At 36.2% G+C, this 24,876-nt stretch overlaps 1 protein-coding gene across 1 annotated transcript; it reads right to left on the reverse strand.

Moving 5' to 3' along the window:
* Window positions 1-553: 553 nt before the first annotated feature.
* On the reverse strand, window positions 554-17,169 carry LOC146139005 (metabotropic glutamate receptor 2-like). Its single transcript, XM_083393260.1, has 19 exons — window positions 14,905-17,169; window positions 14,298-14,420; window positions 13,082-13,213; window positions 10,895-10,981; window positions 8,468-8,543; window positions 7,931-8,071; window positions 7,389-7,533; window positions 6,865-7,054; window positions 6,363-6,515; window positions 5,905-6,088; window positions 5,412-5,506; window positions 5,003-5,130; window positions 4,577-4,831; window positions 3,684-3,822; window positions 3,315-3,419; window positions 2,722-2,916; window positions 1,937-2,111; window positions 1,336-1,514; window positions 554-1,088 (listed from the first exon to the last, which is right to left on the reverse strand). The coding sequence occupies exons 1-19, from the start codon at window positions 15,070-15,072 to the stop codon at window positions 669-671; spliced, it is 3,090 nt and encodes a 1,029-aa protein (XP_083249386.1). The 5' UTR covers window positions 15,073-17,169; the 3' UTR covers window positions 554-668.
* Between the last annotated feature and the right edge of the window lie 7,707 nt (window positions 17,170-24,876).

Below are 24,876 nucleotides of genomic sequence, written 5' to 3' on the forward strand. Positions count from 1 at the left end.
TTTTTTAAAGTTGTTGAGAATATTCTTGCTATAATGTATTTGGAAATATTTCGTAAGGTGTCAGAGCTAAACAGATCTAAAGTGCGTTAAGAAGAATCTCATACAATTGTTTTCATAGTAGTCCATAGGTGGGGTAATTCGTGCTTTTGAATAAAATAGAAAACTGGGCAACTGTTCTTTCTGTCTCAACAATGTTTGTCTCGACTCCTTGTTTAAACCAGGGTTTCAAAACGTTTAGATCTTCAGCTCCGTTAAATTAATAAAACTTATCGCGGCCCTTGTTGTTTGAGTCCGATAAACACAACATGTCTTACTGTTTGATTTTAAAGCGTTGTGCAACTCACTTTGGGATCGTGCTTTGACTTTTTTAATTCGCAAGTAACCAACACAATATAGGCGCAACACTTTTGTAGACTCGATGCAGGCCTACTGGTGACCCCTATAACTTAATACTCCACACTCTGAGTTAAATGACACCAAAGCTTGCAATTGCAACCATACTGTACTAAACCTTCCTATTCTCATTCTAAAACACGCCAACACTTCAATTTGTTTCACGCGTATATTGGAAGAACTCACGATGAAATAGAGAGATAGGAAAATCTAAAAAAACGAGTAAAAATTGCATAGAACAAAATAAATAACATAAGACGTCATCATTATCGACCTTATTCAAACTTGTGTGACGTCATCAGTGATCGGTTTCTAGTGACGTCATTTGACCGAAAGTCTTGGCCACGTTTTGGCAAACTTCGCGTTCTCAGAACCAAGTTGTCTGATTGGAAAGCTGGGTTCACCTGACCTCTGACCCCGGGGTGACCTTTCAACCTCCTCAAACTATTATTATTAAACATTTTCTCAGAAACTGTTTTCGGAAAACTCTCTTCTCGGAAAACTTTCGACGATGACGTGTCGATAATGACGTCATCGTGATTTAATGACGTCACACTCGATTTAGCGATTGCGTCATAGCTCCTCATGAAGTCGACTTCCCACTGATGGCTGTTGTCTGACGTCACTGATACATCATCAGAATACTCGCTGGTTTCGTCACGTGACAAACCGTTTTGTGACGTCACAACTTCAATCTGAGCAGAAATAAAAATGTTTAAAGAAACGAGATTATGGTTCGATAAAAAGGCTTATACTTTGTTGGGGAAACAAAACAGTAAACGTGGTTTGTTAGTTCAGTAATATAGAGGGAAGAAACGACTTTCCTAATAAAAGGTAAAGTTGAAAAAGTGAGGAAGTGATAATTAAAATTTAGGTTAAATAAATATTTTTTTACGTTGGATTAAATACTTCTTATAGGTGAATATTTCAATAAAAGCTGACCGTTTGTTGGATCGGGCTAGTGGGGGAATTCCCGATTGTGACGTCAAGCGATAGATTCCTCTTCCACCAGGTGTCGTTGTTGTGGTTGGTGTTGCATTGTGGGAGCGACTTTCGTGACGTAACATCCGGTGGGGGGATTGGGACGGAGGAGGGTGAGCTCAGGGATCGAACCCGCGAACCTTGGTGTGATTGTTTAAAGACTGATTAGGAATTTTAAGAGTAATTAAATAAATGAAAATTACCAGTTTTTACTTACATTGAGTTTGCGTTTTTTTGATAATTTTTGAAAGTTGCAGATAGAAATAAGTTGCAAAAACAACTGAATTCTTCATTAGATTAAAATATTTTTGCGTAATTTGGATTTATTTTACTTTTGATTTGCTATTTGAATAAATAAAGTAAAGTTGTATATTTGAGTCATAAATTAAACTTTAATATTTTTGTCTTTATATAAATTTCGTGAACTTACATTCGAACAAAAAAATCTTAAAACCAAGGAATGTAATTTGCTCCTGATTTCCCACCTCATTAATTCTATGCGCAAAGAAAAAGAAAATCACTTTTTAAAGTGTCCTTAAGTAATTCACTCAAGTGAACTTACTCTGAGGTCCCATCACCATCCGATGATTATTCTTCTCAGGACGAAATATTACGATGTAGACCTTGGGACCAAAGATGGCGAACAAAATAATGAGGCCGTTTAGTGAGAGACCGAGACAATAAATGGCGTCGCGCAGCACAACGTCGGTCGAAGAGTTGGCCAAATAAATTGAAACCTGAAAAAATTATTGTGGGTTTAGTTTTCCTGTGTTTTGAAACTTGATGGTCGTGTGTAAGATTGTAAAAGCAATTTGTTGATTTCAAAGTGACGTGTTAAAACGCTTCACGCATAAATATAAGCGGTTATAAAAGCTCTGTATACCAACATATAAACCAGGCATCATATTAATCCAAACAACTCTTCTGGTTATTGTGTTTTTACTCAACGTCTTAACGCCCTATGTGTTATATATGAAGAGATTGTCCACCTACAAGTGAGATAAAAGGCACATCACACCCTGCCACCGTAATATATTTGTACGAACTATAAATTACATAGATTCAATGAAAAAACCTTTACGTGACCGCATTTAATGAGCTGTATAGAATTTTATTTGCAAGACTTTGACTGTGAGTTAGCTTAATTCAGGAGGAAACTAGATTGACTAAGATTAACATATTTCACAGTAAAAACACTGATATCACAAATTCGACCCAAAATGTATCAATTAATTTAATATCGGATCGGCACCGATACCGCGCTGGGGTAGGACGATATTATCACTCGGTATCGGCTCCGATCCGATATTATCGGACATCCCCGTTCTAAATGACGTCATAACGTACCTGTGCGAGCCATATGACGAGTGTAGTGTAGACAGCGAACCCGATGTGTTTCGCCTCGTTGAAGCCAGCTGGTACTTTCCTTATACGGAATGCGTACACAGAACATATGAGCACAAGTAGTATGGGGTAGGAGATCCCAATTAACAACACGTGGTCCCGCAAGCCCTCGCAGTCAACGAAGTCAACCGGAACATCCTGTCATAATACACCTGTTACGTCACAGTGGGAAGGGCGTGGGTTGAAATCCTGATGGTGTGGGTTGGAACAACTTGAACATACGTTTGTTAAACGATGGTAAAGAGTTAATTGTGTTTGAAGTTTATGTGACTTTAATGTGTTTGTTCGTTTGGGTTTGTATTTTAAAAGTGAATTTGCTCAAATTGTTTTAAGAGTTCAGTAACAAGATAACTTTGTCTTGTTTTACCGTAAAAGCGTCAAAAATGCAAGCAAAATTTAAACACAATAGTTTAAACTAAAAAATGCATTTTTGTTTTTAAACAGTTAGTTTTATGATAAACAAACTTGATTCTGGGTTCGAGTAAAATTATTTTCACGAGCACAAACTTGATTCATCATTTAATATTTCAACTTACGTTTAAGCTTGCAGACCTTGTTGTGCTCACAACGGGTGGCAACATTGCAAGCCAAGTTGCAAGAAGGAAAACCTCAATGCTTGTGAGGATAATTGTGATCACGATCTGCATGGAAAGTGAAATATCGATGTCAGAATTCGGGAAAAATATTCTTTAAAAGGTGTATAGTGAAGTAAATACAACATTTAAAAACGTCAAGTTTCGGAATAGTGTCAAAACATAATTCTGATATTTGACATTTTCATACTTGACATTTACTAACAGGTTTTAGGTTTATATATAAACCGTTTGTGTGATAAATCAAAATTCAAAATAAGGTAGTTTTAAAGCCAATTAATAGTATTAATATTTACAGGGTCAGTAGGGTACCTGTGGAAATGGCCGCAGCATTCTTTTGTAATCCCGAACCAACTTTTTACCAAAAGTGTTGAAAATAAGCGAAATACGAACAGTTTTAACGAGAACAGCTGAATATATGAGGGTAAAGCTTAATCCTGTGCTGAAGCGTCTGCAAGTTAAAGTTAACTGGTTTAGAAACATTAGATTCACTAACACACTGTTTCTTAAACTGGTGAATGGTTCACCCCAGGGTGAATAAAATTTTTGCAGGGGTGAACCAAAAGGGGTGAATAGGGGTGAACCGTCAGAAATGTTTGATAGCTGTGCAGTAAATCGACTACTTAACTGTTGTTTTTTGGTATTTTTAAGTACAAAAATTTGGTGACTGTGTTTTGTGCTTTTTTAGCTTTATATCTCTGGACTCGAGAAATGTAGATTTGAAATGGTAAAATTAGCTTGAGTTGATCTTAACAAAAATCGAAGTCCTATTGTGCTGTTATATATAGACGAGATAGTTTTATCATATCATGAGACAAGGGTGAATGAAATCTGGAGATAGATGCTAGGGGTGAACAAAACTAAAAAAGTTTAAGAAGCACTGCACTAACATACAAATTATAATTAATTGATTAGTTATTCTTTGAAATTCATAACTGATAGTTTGGGTAATACGTTTTTAAGCAATCTTAAATAAGACTTAAATCACAAAGCAGCAAAGTTAAGACCAGCCCTGATTTAAGTGGATCGGTTAAAGTTAAAAAATATTGACAAAAATGTTTTGATATTTCAACTAAAACATATAATTGTAAATATGGCGATGAAGAATTATAAATTAATTTAACAGCATAATAAAATTAAAAAAAAATTAAATAATCCACTTTAAGTTCTTACAAAAAAGCACCACTATTACGTCATCGTCACACCTGAATGCGCACAGCGCAGGCGTCGGTTTGAAGCAGAAGAAGAATGACGTCACAAAGGCAAGGGTAAGTCCCGCGAGTATAACGGATGAGAGCTCCCGACCCGAGGCTTTGACGAGGGGAGTCCCCCAGTAGCAGCAGTAGGTGGCAGCAGTGAGCAGGGTGAGAATGAGACCCAAACAACTGACCCCTGCAACCCCCCAAGCCCACCGGTCAACAAACGACAAGTAAGACAGGGGGACCGGTTCGCAGCTACCACTGGGTGAAAAAAGGGGTTATTAGTGGTGGAATAAGGGGTTATTAGGGGTTACTAGGGGGTGAGACCCAAACAATTATAAATCAATTAGCACTTTGTGGTACAACTTTATAGCGCAAGAGTTCCAAAGGTCGCGAGTTTAAACCCCACACTTTCCAATATGTTCAACTTACGTTATCTTGTTGGCGTAGAGTTCCTTTGGGCATTCGTAGCAGTAAGAAACATTCTTAGCAGCAGAATTGTTGAAGCGGACAACGCTATCCTTACCACACTCGATGCAGAGCCAACAGCAGGTGCGCGCCTACACGTTTCAATACGAGTGAGTAAGAAGGGTATACACATATCTTTGTAAATACCCGTATTTGTCTAGTTCTAAATAGGGTAATCAGGTAGTAAATCATGATTTAGACCAAAAAATAATATAATTGTTTGAATTGTCACAGTCATACAATACATAAAAAACTTTTTAACCGAGTAAAATGACTTAAAAAAAAAATATAAAACTTAAGGTCAATTTTCAAAAGTACACGTGGGTCACAGCCAGCCATTCTTTTGAAAAAACATTTATTTGTGACAAATCACCTGGAACGACATATATTCATCCGCGCCACATTCCACTCCACAAATCGAAGTTATTTGACCTCTGCCGAGCGGCTCAAGGTCAGGGATGAAGGTTGCTGAAAACAAAACAATTTAAGGAATAATAATTCTACAAAATAAAGCCACTGTTTTTTTTGTTTTTTTTCAATTGAAACGTCACAATGGTTAAACTACGTCGGTCTATAAAATCTAAAACGTTGAAGTTTTTGAAAAAATTACCCCTTAAAAATAAATATCTAAATCTACATCATCGTTTCGTTTGTACATTATGAACCCACAGTGATAAATATAAACACTTAAATAAAAGAAGGTTCCATGAAAATCAGGTAGTTGCAGCTAAAGACACCCTCCCTTACTCTATTGTCAAACCCACCTTCTCCATTGTCACACCCTTTACCCCATTGTCACACCCTTTACCCCATTGTCACACCCTTTACCCCATTGTCACACCCACCTTCTCCATTGTCACACCCACCTTCTCCATCGTTGTACTGCCCGATCCTGCCCCAGGTATGGTTGTTCTTTCCATCGTACCGCCATATGTCGTAATGTGCCGGTCCATCTTGGAACCGATCGAAGGTGAAGGTTTGTGAGTTCGTGTCCACGAAGCTCACGTTTTGAAGGAATCCTCGCAATTCTGAACCTGGAAGCTTGGCCAGCTGGAACACATGGAAACGGTGTTACCTTAATTAATGCTCAAGTTTGAAGTAAAGTATTTTATATCATGTTTTTAAAAATATACTTATCTATAAGGAAATTGTTTTATAGCTTGCTCTAAAACTTGTCGACGTACCCCAAAAATGTCCGAGGCGTCAGTTTAAGGACCAATGCGCTAGGATCAAGGGCACTTTATTTGCTCTTGCTGTACGAGGGCGGACAAACAGTAACTTAAGTTTGATGACGTCTTGTCAAAGTACGTATGACGTCACTCACCCGCTCGCAGACCCTTTCACTTGATGACTTGCAGAGTTGCTGTTGTGCGTTGTTTAGCGCGTGCGCGAATGCGAGGACGGCGTTGGCAGCAGTTTGTAACATCAGGTTCGTCTTCTGGTCCGAGGGGAGGGTAAGGTTCGATGCACACAATGGCTTCGAGCTCTACGCAGTGTGACGTCATAATTACAATAAGGGCGAGGTAAACCTTTGTTAGTGGTCAAACAAAATTTAAAGGTTTTAAAATCACGTTATGCTAGCCACTGTTATTAGAATATTGTTGTTTAAGCAGACAACAGAGTTTAATAGTTAGTAAAGCATTATTTGTTACACATTGTTCATTTTCATATTGTGCTTATATAGAAAAAATCCTTTGACCAACTACCACAGCAATAAGGGCAGTATTAAATTATTTTTTTTTAATCGCGACAAATTCTAAATAAACTTGAATCTAATATCACTGTACAACAATAAGTTGGTTAATATCGCTATTTTTAAACATAACGCAACTCACGTCATTTGCATTTAGCGAGCATTCGTAAAGAAACGCGAGATATTCGCTGAAGTAAGGGTTGCGCTTGTTCTCTAGCGACACCGTGCGAATGTAGCTCTCGAACTTTTCGTCCGCTAGGGAGTGCCAAGCGAGCGATATTGCGCCATCTAACACCTCGTTCAGCGGCTCGTAAAAAGAATCACTGACGAAATAAAGTAATAGTTCAAGTTAAAATTCTACTTTTTCCTTTATTTTAAACGCGTTTAAAAATAAAAATACTGTATGTTATATTAATTCAAAGACAAAATACTAATATTTCAATGCATTTAACAAATATATTCAGAAAACAGACCCTAAAGAAATTTTTACTTACACCGGTGCAGAATAAACATTTAAACACATAAAAAACAGGTAAAAATCCTACTTTTTTCTACGTTTTAATCGCGGTAAAAAACAAATACACTATGTATGTTAATTGAAACTCTACATCTCTGTAAGATAAGCATACAAATCAATAAACAACGTTTTTAACTTACTTCTTGAGAAAGACGATAAGGTCGTTGGTTTGGATTCCATTCCAAGTATCAGATCCAATCCACTGGAACCTCGAAGCTAAACCTTTGCTGATCACGTGCTTCAACATAAGCGCGATGTTGTACTCCGTCGCGAACACAACAACCACTAAACAATATGCATCGTGACGTCACAACAACCACTAAACAATGGGCATGATGACGTCACAACAACCACTAAACAATGAGCGTGATGACGTCACAACAACCACTAAATAATGGGCATGGTGACGTCACAACAACCACTAAACAATGGGCATGGTGACGTCATAATAGCGATTATATGATTGACATTTGTACATAGACAATGTGCACAATTATCTGCATTATTGCAACCTTCCAATGCAGCATATACACTGTTGTTAACATCATTTTGGTTACATTGTAATTATTAATAATACTTCTAAAAATCAATTTAGGCAAAAATGTTACAGGTTTTTGTGAACAAAACCTTGACCACACACCAATATTGGTTTGGTCAATTAACACGATAAATTTTAACAAACCATTTGCTTTCTCAGCAGCCAGTCGTTCGACCTCTGCACTTATTTGACCTTCAGTCGGTGACCTTGGCAGCTTCACCTCCGCAGCGACACACAGTGGCGAACCTTGGGTTTGGTTTTTGAAGGCGTTAAAGGCCTGCGTTCCTGTGGGGAATAAATTCTGGTAAACCAATGAATATTGATGGGTTTAGGGATATAGCAATATTATTAACTTTAAAGAGTTTACAATTCTAGCTAAATTTTTCACCACTAAAAATGTTTCGGAATTTTAACACAATTAATGACGAAGTAAGAATGACCCTTATTGTTGTCTATTTAAAGTATAACAATTAGACTAGCCATTTGTGCATTAAACGTATGTTTTAAATCAATAAAATTGTGATTTCTATTAAAAACACTTTTTGTAATGATTTGTTTTAATTCAAGGTAAAATAAATTTAGGTTTTTAACTTTTGCAAAGTTTGTTAATCTTCTAAAACCACACCCACCGCATTTTAACAGATAAAAGTATTAACTATATTCTAAACGTTATAAACCCACCATAGTCGTTGTCCTCGTAAACAAACGACACGAACTCCCATCCATTATGTTGTATTATCTGGATTATCGCAGCAATCTATAAAACAAAACATTTACTTTAAAATCAAAACAGTTGATGTATTGATACTACAACCGAGTACTGGTTCTACAATTTGATATCGGTTATACAAAGTTGTGTCTGTAATTGGTTAAAATTGTATATTTGTTAGAACGGTACTCGATAAGCTTGCTTATAGCATTCCTACAAAGTGGTAATTTAACTTTAAAAAGTGGTGACGTGAGTATCAGATTTTCAAGTTTTAACTCAAGCTTGTAGCTGAATCTCAAGCTAAGAAAACATCAAAAGCCATGTGTGCGCGCAATGGCATTGTGTATTTATTTAAGAGGGGTTATGTTATCTGGTGCATAAGCAATAACAGAAGCTTGAAACTATATTACAAAAATTCACTTTCACAAATGCTACAAATATTAACATAATCTGCAGTCAAAGTTTAAAACAATAATTGTTTGAAGATGGTTATTCCTAAACCACTAATTTTAATAGATTTCGAAGCTTTTTAAAAATGCCCGGGCTGTTTACCTTAAAGCTAGAACTGATCTGTCGGTTTTGTTTCAGGTAAAAATTATTATCAAAACGTAAAAGTCCTATTTAAACCAAAACAAGGTACAAAGGTCGGAGGAAAACGTGGGTTAAAATCCCGCCACAATTAAGGTCACGCTTGACTGAACAAGTGTTTAACACAAACAATCTACCCTGTCGCTCCGGATATAGCAACAAAGGTGATTCATAGAAATCTTTGTGTTTAGCGACAAACTTTGCAGGAAATGAGAAAAGGAAATGTTCTGGAATGTTAGAGACCTTATCGGGATAAAAGTGGTTGAAGGTTTAAAAGTGATTAACTCTTAAACTGCTTGAATTGGGTTTAAACGATTCCACATAAAAACGTTATTTAGTGTTGAGCATCTAGCTGCATTCCACGTGCCCATCCATGCGTAAATAAACACTAATTGAGGGGGGTATTAAAAAACAATTAGGTAGGATAAAAATTTGTATACGGCGTTATGGGCTAACAAAACTACTACAGCCGGCGACCCAACCAAATTAAACTGCGATACAATGGTTGAGAAACACTCGGCTAATAGTTTTACACTTTACGTCCTGCTTTACTCCTGTTCAGTTTATATTTTAAGTCAATTCACGGAAAGAAGATAAAGCCACCATTGTCATCAGCCTTATCAACTTAAAATTTGTTAGACAAATTAAATACTGTGTTGATTTTGATGTAAAATGTTTGATCTTATACTTTTGGCTGCCACGAAAATCAATTTATTTGTTGCGGCAAAATAGCTTAACTTTTCAGTTTAAAAACCGTTTATATAAAATATAAAGAGGGTCAAATATAAAAGGGCTCAAATTACAAAAACAGCCTAAAATAATCCCCTATAAAGCCTCATTTGATAAGATTCTGCTGATTGGATTTTAGATTATATCGAGCGCACCCCTGCGATTCCTAATTCCCTCTACGCCCTTCATTTCGCACAACCAGCCGACAGGTTAAATCCCGCTTGTACAGCTATAAACCACACTGTTACGTCACACACGCTACTGTGACGTAACACAGGTGTTCGCGCGACACAGGTGGTGGTTAAGTGGGTGAGTTTCACGCCTTGGTTGACGACAAGTTAATGCTGGGGTTTATGGACGTCAAGTAAGTTTCAAGACCTGGTTTAAACCACACAGCAGTAATCTTTAAACACCTTAGCAGCTCCGCACTCAGAACTTAAATAATAAAACGAAAACGTCAATAAATAAAGCCCAATGTAAAATCGAAATAAATATGAAAGTTACAAATCTATCGCGAAGTTTATTTAGACGGGTTCACTTGCATTTTTAACTACATTTGGTTGGGTTTTGAAAAAAAACTTTTTTTTATTGGAACCCTTAAAACTGCTTAAGGTGATTTAATTGGTCAGCAAGAGACACTTTGAACGAATAGTTAATGGAAAGATTTGTTAAACCACAGCTCTAACATTTCTTTCTTTGCTTTTCTCTAGATGTAGCAAATGCTATAACTTAAATGTAATCAAATAAGATCCATTCGAATAGATTATCTCGTTGGCCCTCTATGACGTAATAGAGGACCGAAATCGATATTGAATGTAGATTAAAGGTTGCCATTTAATGCTGGAAACTCAAACGTGATAACTTTACTCAGTGGTAACGCAACTTAAAAAATGCATTTTTTTTATATTGACGCTAAAGCGTATGTTTTGACATTACATTTCAACGTTTAAATAGAAATTAATTGGGATTTTAATTTTGCTCATCTGACCATAATCATGACGTCATTTAATATCGAATCGTGATAGATTTTGTCCAAAATATATAATATCCACCGGTAGAGTGGGTTAAGAGAAGTTGATTACCTGGAAGTTATCAGAAGGTGCTGTTCGGAAGAAGTAAGGAAACCTCTGTTTGTCGCTTAGTATGGGGGAGGTGGCCGAACTGCTGATCTAAACACAACATACTGGTTATTAAAGCAAGTGGATTAAACAGGATTAGCGATGGAGGTCACACTTGCTAACATTATACAACGCTGGATGCTTTAAATTTGTTGGATTTTTAGGTTTGCATGACTATTTTTGTGGAAAAAATATAAAAAAGAATAAAATAAACTTTATTTAACATTGCAAACTAACTAAACGTAGGTATACGGTATAGGCAGGCAATTATCCCGCCTTTTAATATTAGCCCAAAAGTCTGTTGAAAAAAAGTCTTTTTAAAACTAAGTTTGTATTTAAAATCTTTCAACATTTCTGCAGCTGAACGAGCCCTGATTAACCAGGAATAAGTTGATCGACTCAAACAGGAAGTGAAATGGGGACCACCAACCTATATTTTGTTGTGGTTTCCTAACAATCTAAACATAGAGCGACTATTTAGGGATGGCGGTAGTTTGTCAAGCTTATGTTAATGAATAGTAAGATAACGAGGTTGTTCTTCTATTAAGGAAATCCGTAACGACAAAAATAACTTGATTTGTGCAGAATCCTATTTATAGCGATTAAACAGGAAATGTATTTAAAAACCTTATCACATTTGATTGGTGCGCTATAATCACGTGATACTGACACACAATGACCGCGATCACGTGTCGAATTGAAACTATGGATCATTTATTCCCGATACCGATACTCGATATTTTGAACAAAAGTATCGCGATACGAAATGACGTCATTACAATACTCCAACGAACAAAATTGAAACGTTGTAAGGTAAGTTTTCGGGTTGTTTAAGCAAAAAAATTCTTCAGGACCTAAAACCCAACAACCTTCATTGTAATTTTACTAATTTCTAAAAATTACCTTATAAATATTATACTGATAAGTTTTAACGCAAACCATGGCTGAAATTCCTGTATTAATTTTTTTATCGGATCGGCACCGATACCCGAGTATCGGACGAATACCGATACTATCACTTGCTATCAGATATAATCAAGGCGTTCGTCATTCGATGGAAGTTTAGGCTTGCAGCAATTAGTTGAGATATGTGGGTTAATTCATCATAATGCCAATTGTCACAGATCGATTGATTGCCATTATGACGTCACAATCCCTTGTTACGTAGCTTCGCGTTGGTAGAGAATTACTGATTGCTAGTTCATTTAAAACGCTTTAAATGTAAAACGCTGCTTTCAAAGTTATATAACTCTTTTTATTTCGAACAAAATGAAAACGAAAATGAAATATACAGTGTTCGTTTTAAATTGAGTGTTACGCAAAAAAGACTTTTTTACCGACTAACAATATTTGTTATTGCGCTGATGTTTTATTATTTTACGAATGCCAAACCTAGATGAACGAGCAACCGAAGGATCCGAGAGTAGAACAATCAAAATTTTACTCACTAGATAAAATTTTTCAAGAAGGTCACAAGTTGGTTTGTACAAATAAAACTACTTTTTATGGTAAACAGTTTAGTGTCTTTGTGAGTATAATGAAAATATTACCGGACCAATCCCGATACCCGATACCAAGTGGTAGTATCGGTACTCGTCCGATTCCAGGCTGGTATCGGCGCCGATCCGATACTAAATCAAGCATCTCAGCCATGATTTGCGCTTCAAGGTAGTTATTTCTAGTAGGAAAGGAAAATTCATAAATGATTTTTATAGTGCGAAGCTAAAAAGCATCATAATGTCACGTTTCAGTTTGATCAGCTGACCTTAGTAATGACGTCATTGGTATCGGATCAGACAAACTTTTTTCGATATATCGGTTATCGGAATAAAAACAGAAATATTCGGCATCCCTTAAGGCAGCGCTTCTCAACCAGTGGTGGGCCACAGACCAATTTAAAAAACTAGATTTAGTTTCATTTGTGTCACTATATTTATTTTTTTAGGAATAATGGATTGTTCTGCGGTGTTTTGTTCTAAACCTATTTTACAGTTTTTTTTTCATAAAAATATTGGGCCACATAATTTTTTTTCAATGTAAATGGGCCACGAAAGAAAAAAGGTTGAGAACCACTGCCTTAAGACCACCAAACAAAAACGTTTGGTAGATCGGACATTTTATTCCACCAAATGCACAATAACACCAACTCACCTGTGGAATGTGAAACAACCCGAGAAGCTTCGCAGTTGGAACCGACACTTCACTCGTCTCTGGACCAATCACAGCCCAGTACGTGTCATTCCGTGATTCGTTTTCGATTCCCGATAAATATCGCTCCACGATCTGAACATAGAAACCTTACATATTTAAATAGAGGTAAAAATTAGACTTTAACAAAAGCATTTAAAGCTTTACACATTATTGTGCAAATAACCCTAACTTTGAAAATAAGAAATACATTCATTTATACAGCTGTGTGTTAAAATTAGTCGATTATTGGCGCAAAATACTTATATTATAGCTTTTAAGGATTAAATAACGACATTAATTGTTGGGTAATAAATATTTTTTAAACTTGTCACTAGGGATGCTCAAAGTAGAATATCGAATCCTTCAGATGGGATTCGAATCCAATTCTGCCATTTATTTCGGGTAATTGGAACCGATATAATTTAATGCCGCGGATGTTGCACCTAATTGCACCAACGCGAGTGGTAAGTTGGCCTGTCGCTGCGGCGACCAATTTATAGTGCTTGCTTTAAATGCAACCTGGTAGTGCAGTGTCAGCGTTTTTTCGGAGGACCAATTACCGCGTCTCGCGATAAAGTTCGTTTCGTCCGAATTGCTAAAGAGTTCTGTGTGCAGTGTTGCATTTTCTCACTATTGGCAAAAATATAAGTTTTGGACACAACCTGGACAGTTGACATATTACAGTTTACACAACTGCTTCAAATGACAGTTGTTAAGAATATTAAACATATGAGAGAGTTTTTTATTATAATGTACACAACTACACATGTTAGAAAATTGTTTGGGCGATTTATTGCTGTGATTGTGGGCCCTGTAGGGTATATAAAATTAATCCCTTTCCCAAACAAAATCGAGGTTAAATAATTTAATAACGATATACTAGGATTCGCTATTCTGGATTCGTTATTCTAGATTCGAAACCTATTATTCTAGAATACCTTGGGATTCTACTTTGAACATCCCTACTTGTCACCTTCCATGTGAATAGGCATAGACTGTGATATTATTAACGCTTTATGGAAATATGCATCTATTTACTATGCATTGTACAGATTTTCATAAAAAGCCAATAACTTGCAGTAAAAACAATATTTTATTATTACAACAGCGTGGAGAAAAATAATTTATTAAATCAGATAAATAAAAACATGCGACAGGTATCAAGTGAGGGACTTACCCTCTTTAGCGCTCTCGTATCAACAAGACAATCGTCGAAAGGTTCCAGAACAAGTTTTATACCAGGTAGCATTGTGACGTCAGCATTGATGCGCTCGATTGTGTACAACGTCATCTCCAACCACTGTGACGTAACACACAACATCATATTGTTAGAGATTCGAAACATTCCGAACCCTTTTATGAATTTACCTTACAACAAAAATTGTAAACAAAGGTATTCAATGGATGCAATAATGGTATATTTAGATTGCCCCTAGCAATTGGATCTCAGCCTGTGCTACATGTGTTGATTGTGTTGTACTTATATTTGGACGCGAAGCTATTCCAGGTGCTTCATGATAAGCTTCAAGTTTTAACGCACGTGTAATATTATTGTGGCGAATCGATATATAATCTAAAATCTGCTGAAAGCGATGAATCGAGCGTTAATTCATTTTTGGGCTTCAACAAATATAAGTGAATTTTGCATCAACAGAAACTCATATAAAAATAAACGCAAATCTACATTATGACCATGACGCGTTTCTGTTTATGTTTATTTTCAAAAACACCAACAATGCGAGCTATTCCAAAACCGACAAGAACGATTATGACGTAACAATGACCTGTACGCTGGAGCCGAATATCTTTGTTGTGTCGCAAGTTTCGTCTTGACCGCGATGATAGACCGTGAAAAGGCCGCCGAGTCGGATTACAAAATCGTCCCTGACGTCACTAGTGATGACGTCAACGGCCTGCAGCGAGCAGGGAAGAAGCAGAAGAAGGAGAAACATGATTGTGATGTAATAGCCAGGAATGATGAGTCACAATGGCGTGATTGTCGAGTCACAATTGGAAGACATTTTTTAATCAGTCGGACATGCTTCTGTTACAGAATATCTTAAATAACACAAATCGAATTAAATAAAAAAAATATAGAAAAAGTAAATTTTACGCTTACGCCACAATGGTTGAATTAAACACATTCTATATACAGACAAAACACAATGACCAATACTCCCTATCTTAATGCAGTGTTGTTGAAAAAACATTTAGGAACGAAAGGCATGCTAATCGTGATATTGAGCCGCAATCACCTTTGTGTTTTAAAACTGACTTTTTGTCGGGTGAGAAATAACTTCTTGGTAAAATACTTTCGCTAAAATTCCCGACAAACTTATAAAAAGTTATTTGCAGAAATTATAACAGAAGCGATATTGTGACCTACATCGGTTCTTAACCTATAAGCATCCCACGTACAACATTACAGCACTTATGACGCACAAATGTTATACAACGCATTACAAGGAATGCGCGAGCCTTCTATTATTACGTCACACTAGCGTATGTGACAAACAATTAAAAAGCGCGGCTAAGTTATTTCTCCCCAAAAGGGAAACCACCCACGGTAACCCCAAAAACCCGCAAACCCCAAGCCCCAGTTATTGTCGCGCTGCAGAGACAAGAACGCGTGTGACGTCATAATAGCATGCTCGGGCGTCGCCTCATTGTGACGTGATAGGTGCAACAGACGCATGGCGCCCTTTCACCGATAAGCGGCCTTGCAATGTTGTAAAGTAAAATGCAAATGCTGACGAAAGGAAATAACTGCTTTGGAACAACAAGTTGTGCATCTTTAAACATGTGAACGCAAACATAAAATTTGGGAGTAGTTTTAAATATATAGGTAAAAGTGGAATTAATAACAAACAAACAACATTACGTAAACAGCTATATCCACAAAACGATGTGGATTGTACATTGGGAAAAAATCAGCAAATCAGTTCTACAAATATTGCTTCTAAGTTGTGTTAAGAACAGTTGGCCATACATAGCTAGGCAACATTACTTAACATGTATACGCACTATAAATAGGTAATAGTTTTACCACCACCAAAACTCATAAACATATTCCCTTTGGTCATCACGAGAAACAAAATACCCGGCGGCAAAATAGCAACAATTTCTTTGAGTCAAGTCATTCAATCAATTCAACCCTACACGTCACAATAGCATCTGTTGTCGCATAATGGTAGATAGATTCTCCTTATGTTGTTTGCCTGTTCTGCTTACTACATAAACACTTAAGCTTGTTCACTAAGATAGTGATACCTACAGTTCTTAGAACAGCAGTCTATATCGATATTCGATTATTTTCTTATTTAAAACCTATAATAACTAAATGAAATGTTTGCTGAGAATGTCAAGCTGTTATTTACCTAAAACTTACAAATGAATAACATAACTGCAACTACATATGTACAAGGTAATCTGCAATGTTACCCGCTGGTGTGAACTCTCTACTGACTTACTGACCACATCAGTTAGTCTCCAAACCATGTTGAAGCCACAACACAGACGCGAGAAAAAATACCCGGCGCATTTTTTCGCTCAGACGAGATATTAGCCAGGAAAGGTTAGCTAGGGCAGATGTATTCTCATCACTCAAAACATGAACACTCCTATACGATACTATCAATGGTTTCTATGCAGGTAAACAAACTATTGCTTTAATAAGGATGGTCTCATAAGACTTTTTTACAAACTAATATATAAATTATACAATTTGGCGCAGGTCTAGAATATTACCACATTTTTGTCAGGGTTGTATATTGCTAATATGAATTATGTGGGTTAGGGTGCGAATTAACGTTTGGGTCAAGTATTATTGTTACATTTATTCTCCCATATTTATTTTTTTCTTGCAATTTTAATTTTGACAACTCGTTTCGTTACTGCAAAAAGTGGTAGGATTCTAGACCAGCGCCTATAATTTTTAAAATAACAATCTTATGTAATTTAGTAAGTTTAATCTAAAAAATGCTTTAAAAATAAAGTAAAAAACCTTTTCCTGGTAGCAGGAAGTACATTAGACCTACTTAGCTTCCTCAGCATAGCTGCTTACACCAGACGTCTCAACAGACTGAGTCGCATTTATTTCCACAAACCCCAACAACACCAAGACTTTCAGCTCTGTTTGGGCGTGACCCAATCACAATACGTAACAGTACACCCTGCGTGACGTAACAACGCATCTAACTGTTGCGTCACAACTAATCGCTACTATTCAGGCTGAGGTAACCTGAATCTAATGGATTTTTTACACGGTTTTTGGTTTAAAAATAAAAGCTTGCTTTAAAAATCTGATTTTGCTCTATAGTTAAGCGTCCTGGTACAACCCTTTGTGTACGGTTAGACCAGGGGTGTCCAACAAGCGGCACGCCTGCCAAATGTGCCACGCGACCTAATAAAAAATAGCACGCAAGCCCTCCCCCAAAATACTAAAATTTTTATTTAGCCAATTGCCAAAAAAGCTCAATTTGTTATACAGCCAATTTGTTTGTTCACAATATACCATTGTTTTTCACAATATACCATTGTTTGTTCACAATATAAAACAATTGCGGCAACACGACAACCAACAATTACTTTTGATAGAGTAACATTATACTGTGTGGAGGCTAGCATTCACATAATATTATATAGCTTGGTGTGAAGAAACAAAAGTCAGCTCACCGAAAGACACTTTGATGTAGTGATGCGCATTTCTACTAGACAGTTTTTTTTTTCAAGTTTAAATAAGCGTTTTTATTTTTGGTAAAAAAACACTTTTATGATTAAAAAGAATTGGTTCGGTTACGAAACTTTGGCACGGGAAGAAGTTATAAGATAAAAATTGGCACGCCGGCATGTTTGAGTTGGACACCCCTGGGTTAGACAAATAAATCAAATGCTCCTACATTGTGTAATTTGATTTCATTCCACTTTCGTTTTTTTAGCATTACACTTAGCAAACATTCTAGTAGGGATGTCGCAATCTATTAATTATTCCTGGGGTGACCGTGGGCAATAAAAGGTTGGGAACCACTAATATAAACTGATTCAGACGCAAAACTGTTAAAACATGTCTTATGGCAATTATATTTAAACTCTAATGTTTTAAAGGCCTACGCAAGTCGCCTTGTAAAAAAAATGTATCTATTTTGTCAAAAAAATAAATAAAAAAATGCTGCAAATTTCAACAAAATGCTTAAAAGCGATTTTACTTCTAACAATAAACTATTAATCAACTGCGTGAAATTAGTCGATGACCAGTATTTGTAAACCAACTTTTACCAGCAATGACTCATGGTCGCACTTTGCACCTTACAACAATTAACAAGCACGATCTTGCAGAAACTTCGTGCTAAAAATCATCACTTCCGCGAAAAAACTCCCAAAGCGAATGCGACCGAAACGAATGCACGAATGCTGGGAAACCTTTTACCTTTGGCAGCATTTGCAAACTAAGTCATTAACTTTGCACAATAAAATCTAGTCACAAAATTTAAACTTCACAATGGTTTAAAGCAGTGGTTTCCAAACTTTTGTCTTTTTTATTGCCTTTAAAAAAGTTGTTGGACTATAATTTTATAGATTTTTATTTATTTACTTGTTTGTAACATAAAATCAAAATCAATCGAATATTATTGTCGCTACAAACTTTTAAATGCACGTATCGGGGGATCAATCAATATATTTGGAAACATTTATTACCGGGCTTGATTTTAGATACGAAAGGGGATAATCGTGCGAAGTTTTTACAATATTGAGACGAGGCACCAGGGAGTCGCGACCAGATTAAGAAAGGGCCAACTCAAATTTCAATAAGGATGACATTAAAGCATATAGAATAACTCAAGGCCCGCAGCAAACTGGGATCTATGCTAGATGAAATTGTTAAACACATTCTGTAGAGAATAATGATTGGAAGTTTTAGCTTGACGTAATACAAATATTAAAGCCGTGTTTTAGCTTAGGTTAAAGTTACTGCATTTTTTGGCAAATTTGACTCTGATTTTTTCCAAGATAAACGCCAGCTGTTCTTTGTTTACACGTGATTTTTGGCACGCGATCTCTTTGTTACGTCACAAACAAAGGGCCACTCTTGTAAGGTTTCGATACAAGCTAGACGTGACGTCATCATTATCCGGAAGTTTAAAAATTCTCGTGGTTATATTTTAAAGTAGGTTTTGCAAGTGAAAAGCATAAGATTCCGCTACAATTCTTATAATCGCTATTCATTAAAAAACGCTTGTCATTGTAAGTTTAAAGGTAAATTTGACAAAATCAGGTTTAGCCGAACTTTAAAACTTTGCCTTAAATGACGATGTGAAACGTGCTTTGAATAATTACTGCATCAAGGTTCGTGGAATCACAAGCACGTTTTTAAGTTTGTTGAAATACACCCATCCACACCTTAACTTTGGTGACCGATAGGAAATTAAAGAGACCTATTTCATCTAAATATTTTAACTATTACTTCTCTGCTGTGGTTAGAAGTATAGGCTTTATTTTGAAAGAACGTCGGAGAAATTTAGAAAACGACTTCGGTCAATCCAACGCCTTTAAAACGTAATGCGTGAAAATACGTGAACCACTGTGTTCTAAATTGTGGGGTAAAGGAACTTTTGTTGAGTGTTTGGGGTTTAAAACAATTTTGTAAATATGCGGTAATATTATTTTGGCGGTTGCAGCATTTCAAGTTGATTTCATTCCGCTGCGATATAATTTGACTGTATTTTTATTCCAATAGTTTGTCGACCTCTGTTTGAAGTTGATAAGCACAATTGCAATCCACTGGTAACTTAAGTAAGCTGATCAGCGATCCAATAACAAACCACAGTGAAGAGGTAGGAAGTTAATGGCGAGGTTTGGGCTCGGGGTCATAGCAGGGCTCGCCAAACCATCACCCGCAGCCAAGTGCGGCCTTGAGCGTTAGAAATAACATCCCGGTTGGGTTGTTTATTCCAGCCCGCTGTATATTGAATTTTCAATTGAACGACAATTACATTAAGCTCACTACACTTTTTGTGAAATATATATTCAAATTACCTTCGTCTAACAATAACAAAGCTAGAAACCAAATTTTGTATCTACAAGCCCGCGTTCGAACAGTTAACCGGCACTTTATGAAAAGTTTGGTGGCCTTTTGGACAACTATTAAAAGTAGAAAATAACAAATCAGATGCAGAGAGTTTTTGAACTTAAAGCGATGTTTTACAACTTTACTTCCGTTAAAAATCGCGTGTTGTAATTCACAATCACTAAATATGACGTTTTTTGCGTATTAGCATAACTGCAGTAGATCAAGTTTTCAAATTAATTTCAAAACTTAAAAAACCTGGATATCTTTTCGAATTTATTGCTGGTACAACTTTTGCGTTAAATACTCATTTATTTAACATAGGCTCCATATAACGGAATTGGGGGTTTGTGTTTCATATACTTAGAATAACCAACTCACAAATTCCCAGCATATCTTGGCGATTCGAAACTACATTAACATTGATTTTTTAATGTGGTCCGCACAATAACTTGCATATTATGTTTCAGTTAATCTTATTTTCATGGTATGTCCACCTTTTTTACTTCTTTATTAACGTCTTGGTTTGATACAAAAAGAACAATCTCCATTCCTGACCGGGTATCATTTCTTATAATTCAATAAAAATAACAGAATCCAGTTTGGCCGCAAAATAAAAGTATTCGTTCAATAACCAACTGAATGGAAAATACAAACAACCTATTCCTCTTACTTTACGTACAACTAGCTGTGGTACATTAGCCTGCACACTTCACATTCAAGTACTTCGCGCATATTTTGCACCAAACTGGTAAACAACGCATGCGACCCTTTGGTAGCTCATTTACAAAGCGGTTTTAGGGCTAAAATATATTTTAAAACTAAAATCAATTAGGAGCAGCGAACAATAAAAAACTTCTATTTATACGGAAAACCAATATCTAAAATAGCAGCTAAATGAGCCTCTACATTTTTTATTACTGGTACAACATTTTAACCCCAATAACACATTTTCATTCACGAAACTTCGGTAAATTCATTTTTTCACATTTTTTTGCGAATCGACAATTTGTCGAACTTAAATCAGGCTCGTCACGGATGATCGGTTCCTAAGGGGCTGGCTAATCAGACCCATGGGTTATAAACCTCGATGATATACAACTATTTGCAAAAAGTATATCACTCTTAAAAGGAATAAGCTACCCAGCAAACAAAGTAGTTTTAAACAATGTAGAACCACTAATAGGTGTGTTCGTAACCGAGCGGGCCGTGCAAATAACCAATAAGTATTTTTTCTAAAATCCTAATGTTTTTTAACTAATTTTGTTTTAAATTGTACTTTTCAGGTTCGTTAAAAACGAATTAATTTCCAACTTTTAGCTACGAAATTACCTGTAATGGATATCGCATTTCAAAACATACAGATAGAGATGCACTATTTGATAAACATTTAAGGCTGAACTAACCTTCATAGTCTGCATTTATTAGCATTTGTTCCCGAGATATCGGGAGTGCAGCGCCATATCCTCTGATAATTAGGTGTGAAATCAAGGCTAAGCACACCAGAGGTCCGGGAATCTAGCACAACGTAATCTTTTTCTAGAATATGTGTAATTTTCTCATTCTAATGTGCAGACAAATTTCTCTAAATACAACTCAGATCCACACCTGCCACAGAATGCAGACTGGCTAACAATTACAGCAAAAACAACATATTGGTTTTGTTTTTTAAACCTTACATTGGAAATCGCAGACTCCTCTGATATAAGTTGTATTTTTTCCAATCCTTCTGTTAAAACAATGTCGTCAGTAAAAAGTTAAACTAGGCTATACCTTGAATCAGCAACAACCTTAAAGTTGGTGCAAGTTTGCAAAATGCCTGCAGTGAAATACAATCACCTGATTGTTTTACAACTCTAGAACCTAATCACAACAGGTCATTATGACGTCATATACACGGTTGCTGCGAGAGTTTTTGCATAAGTATCAACAAACTCCTAATTAAAAACGAAAAATGGGCTTGAAACGTAATTAGACAAGATAGTTTTGTTTATATTAATCAACTGTTTTATTAAAACTCCAAAATCACTTAGGTTTAATTGTTAAAGGGTAACAAATTGCTTTCAGTATTATTATTATTGAGAACAGTTACTTCAGGCACTTGCATCGCAAAGTAAAACTTCTTTATTTCAGCCGAGTGCTGGACAACTATTATTTATTAATAATCTCACTCGAGTGTTAATTTCTAAAGTCTTCACAACACATTTCCACTGACGCTTAATAATCGACTCCAATATGTTGTGGTTACGGTTGAGTTGTAAACCGAATCGTATTGTTCACCAAAAAGCATTTACAGACTCGAAGAGTAGCAAGTAATAGGAACACAAACGTAGCATTTCATACGCTTTTTCCCGGTATATGTCGAAGGTTGATGGTTCGAATCTTACCACAGGTCAGTTTTCGCCTCGCCTAAGTAATTCTAAACAGGTCGACATGCTTTGAGGATTCGCTGCAATAATTCAAACTGACGAACAAACATCGCATACAACTAACGCCTACTAACAGTTTGTATTTTAAAACCAGATATAAGTCCCCACACAGAACATACGAACCTACACATCATGTGCATATCGATACACAAATATACCCACAAATACCTACACGCCACAATTACAAACATACCTGCACGGTACACATGTATTAATAGTTGCACAACATATCAGTGGGTGTATATTTTGATAAATTGACCAGAGATATATTTTTGATAAATTGACCCGAGATATTATGAGAACGCACCGGGTTGATCAAATTTAAGTCGTTTTACAGAATCTTAAAACGAGAAATACCTTGAAATGTTCGAATCAAATCGATAAATAAACGATTCGAACCCACAAGTTACTTTAACAAAGGGCATAGTGCGATTATTTAATGTTATTAGCATCACCAGCTTTAAAGGGTTAATCACCTTAAGTCGCCATCAGGAAACAAACCTACTGCACCTTATCGATTGTGACGTAAGTTTAGATTGCCGGTCGGCTCTCCACGCATAGCTGCACACGCCAACAATCGACGATTGTTTCATCGGCTGACGTCACAATCATCACCCTTCTAGAACCAGTGAGGTTTCGCGGCCATGGTTTTCCACAACGTAAAAACGTAAATTATCTAACTTGTAGTTTGTTTTGCAATAAAACAGTTTGTTTATGTATTTATTTGGTAATTTCTTGGTTTTATTTGTTTACATTATGACGTCATTAAAGTAAATTGCGTTAAGTTTGACATCGCGCGGTGATTACCCGAACGGAACAAGGTTAGCATCGCGATTCTCCGGTCATGATTGCGAAAATGTGAAATTTAAAACTATGAATACATGTGTGAACATTGTAAACTAATTGTTTCCAGTTGAGGGGCGGAAAACCAACGGCCCACGGGCCAAATACGACCGACAAGCAAACCATTCGGTCGGTGACCACTTTTATAAACTGGGCATGAGGCCATTCCAGATATTTTTTTTGATTTTTTAACTAAGTAAAGTAATTTTTTGCGCTTTATACAAATCTTGTCCTGTATCGAGTGTGACATGCGGTACGAACTCTTTTTAATTCTAAAACACCATAGTTTTACAACTAATTAATACAGCAATAATATACTTGCAAGGCGCAAACCGTTATACGCTTCAAACAACTAGTTACACTATGACGTAAAAGAAACGAATTAAACTAATATTTAAACAAAAATATCTTACATTACAGAGTTATGTTGCAATGTATAGCACAAAAAATAACCAACGACAAAAAATCGTTTTTAAATTCGAACCAATAATTTGATTAAACCATAAAAACTATCAACGAATGCATGCTCACCACTGCCACCTAACGGTAAACACACATTTTCAATGGTAAAATTTTATTGCATTAAAACGGTTAAAACTTTACACAAAATATAGATTAGATCGTTTTGAAATAAATAAGTACACCATGCGTGACGTAACAACGCATCTAACTGTTGCGTCACAACTAATCGCTACTATTCAGGCTGAGGTAAACTGAATCTAATGGATTTTTTTACACGGTTTTTGGTTTAAAAATAAAAGCTTGCTTTAAAAATCTGATTTTGCTCTATAGTTAAGCGTCCTGGTACAACCCTTTGTGTACGGTTAGACCAGGGGTGTCCAACAAGCGGCACGCCTGCCACATGTGCCACGCGACCTAATAAAAAATAGCACGCAAGCCCTCCCCCAAAATACTAAAATTTTTATTTAGCCAATTGCCAAAAAAGCTCAATTTGTTATACAGCCAATTTGTTTGTTCACAATATACCATTGTTTGTTCACAATATAAAACAATCGCGGCAATCACGACAACCAACAATTACTTTTGATATTATAACATTATACTGTGTGGAGGCTAGCATTCACATAATATTATATAGCTTGGTGTGAAGAAACAAAAGTCAGCTCACCGAAAGACACTTTGATGTAGTGATGCGCATTTCTACTAGACAGTTTTTTTTTTCAAGTTTAAATAAGCGTTTTTATTTTTGGTAAAAAAGCGCTTTTATGATTAGAAAGAATTGGTTCGGTTACGAAACTTTGGCACGGGAAGAAGTTATAAGATAAAATTGGCACGCCGGCATGCTTGAGTTGGACACCCCTGGGTTAGACAAATAAATCAAATGCTCCTACATTGTGTAATTTGATTTCATTCCACTTTCGTTGTTTTAGCATTACACTTAGCAAACATTCTAGTAGGGA

This window comes from Ascidiella aspersa, chromosome 7, assembly GCF_963924565.1.
Source record: "Ascidiella aspersa chromosome 7, kaAscAspe10.2, whole genome shotgun sequence".
Taxonomy (NCBI): domain Eukaryota; kingdom Metazoa; phylum Chordata; class Ascidiacea; order Phlebobranchia; family Ascidiidae; genus Ascidiella; species Ascidiella aspersa.

Bases quoted from the DNA above. Each gene is read 5' to 3' on its own strand.
- LOC146139005 (XM_083393260.1), bottom strand. From the start codon at position 15,072: ATGTTTCTCCTTCTTCTGCTTCTTCCCTGCTCGCTGCAGGCCGTTGAC. The intron at 13,214-14,297 runs GTAAGTCCCTCA...TTCTATGTTCAG, and splicing joins ATACGAGAGCGCTAAAGAGG to ATCGTGGAGCGATATTTATC. The intron at 2,917-3,314 runs GTAAGTTGAAAT...GTATTATGACAG, and splicing joins CAAGGTCTGCAAGCTTAAAC to GATGTTCCGGTTGACTTCGT.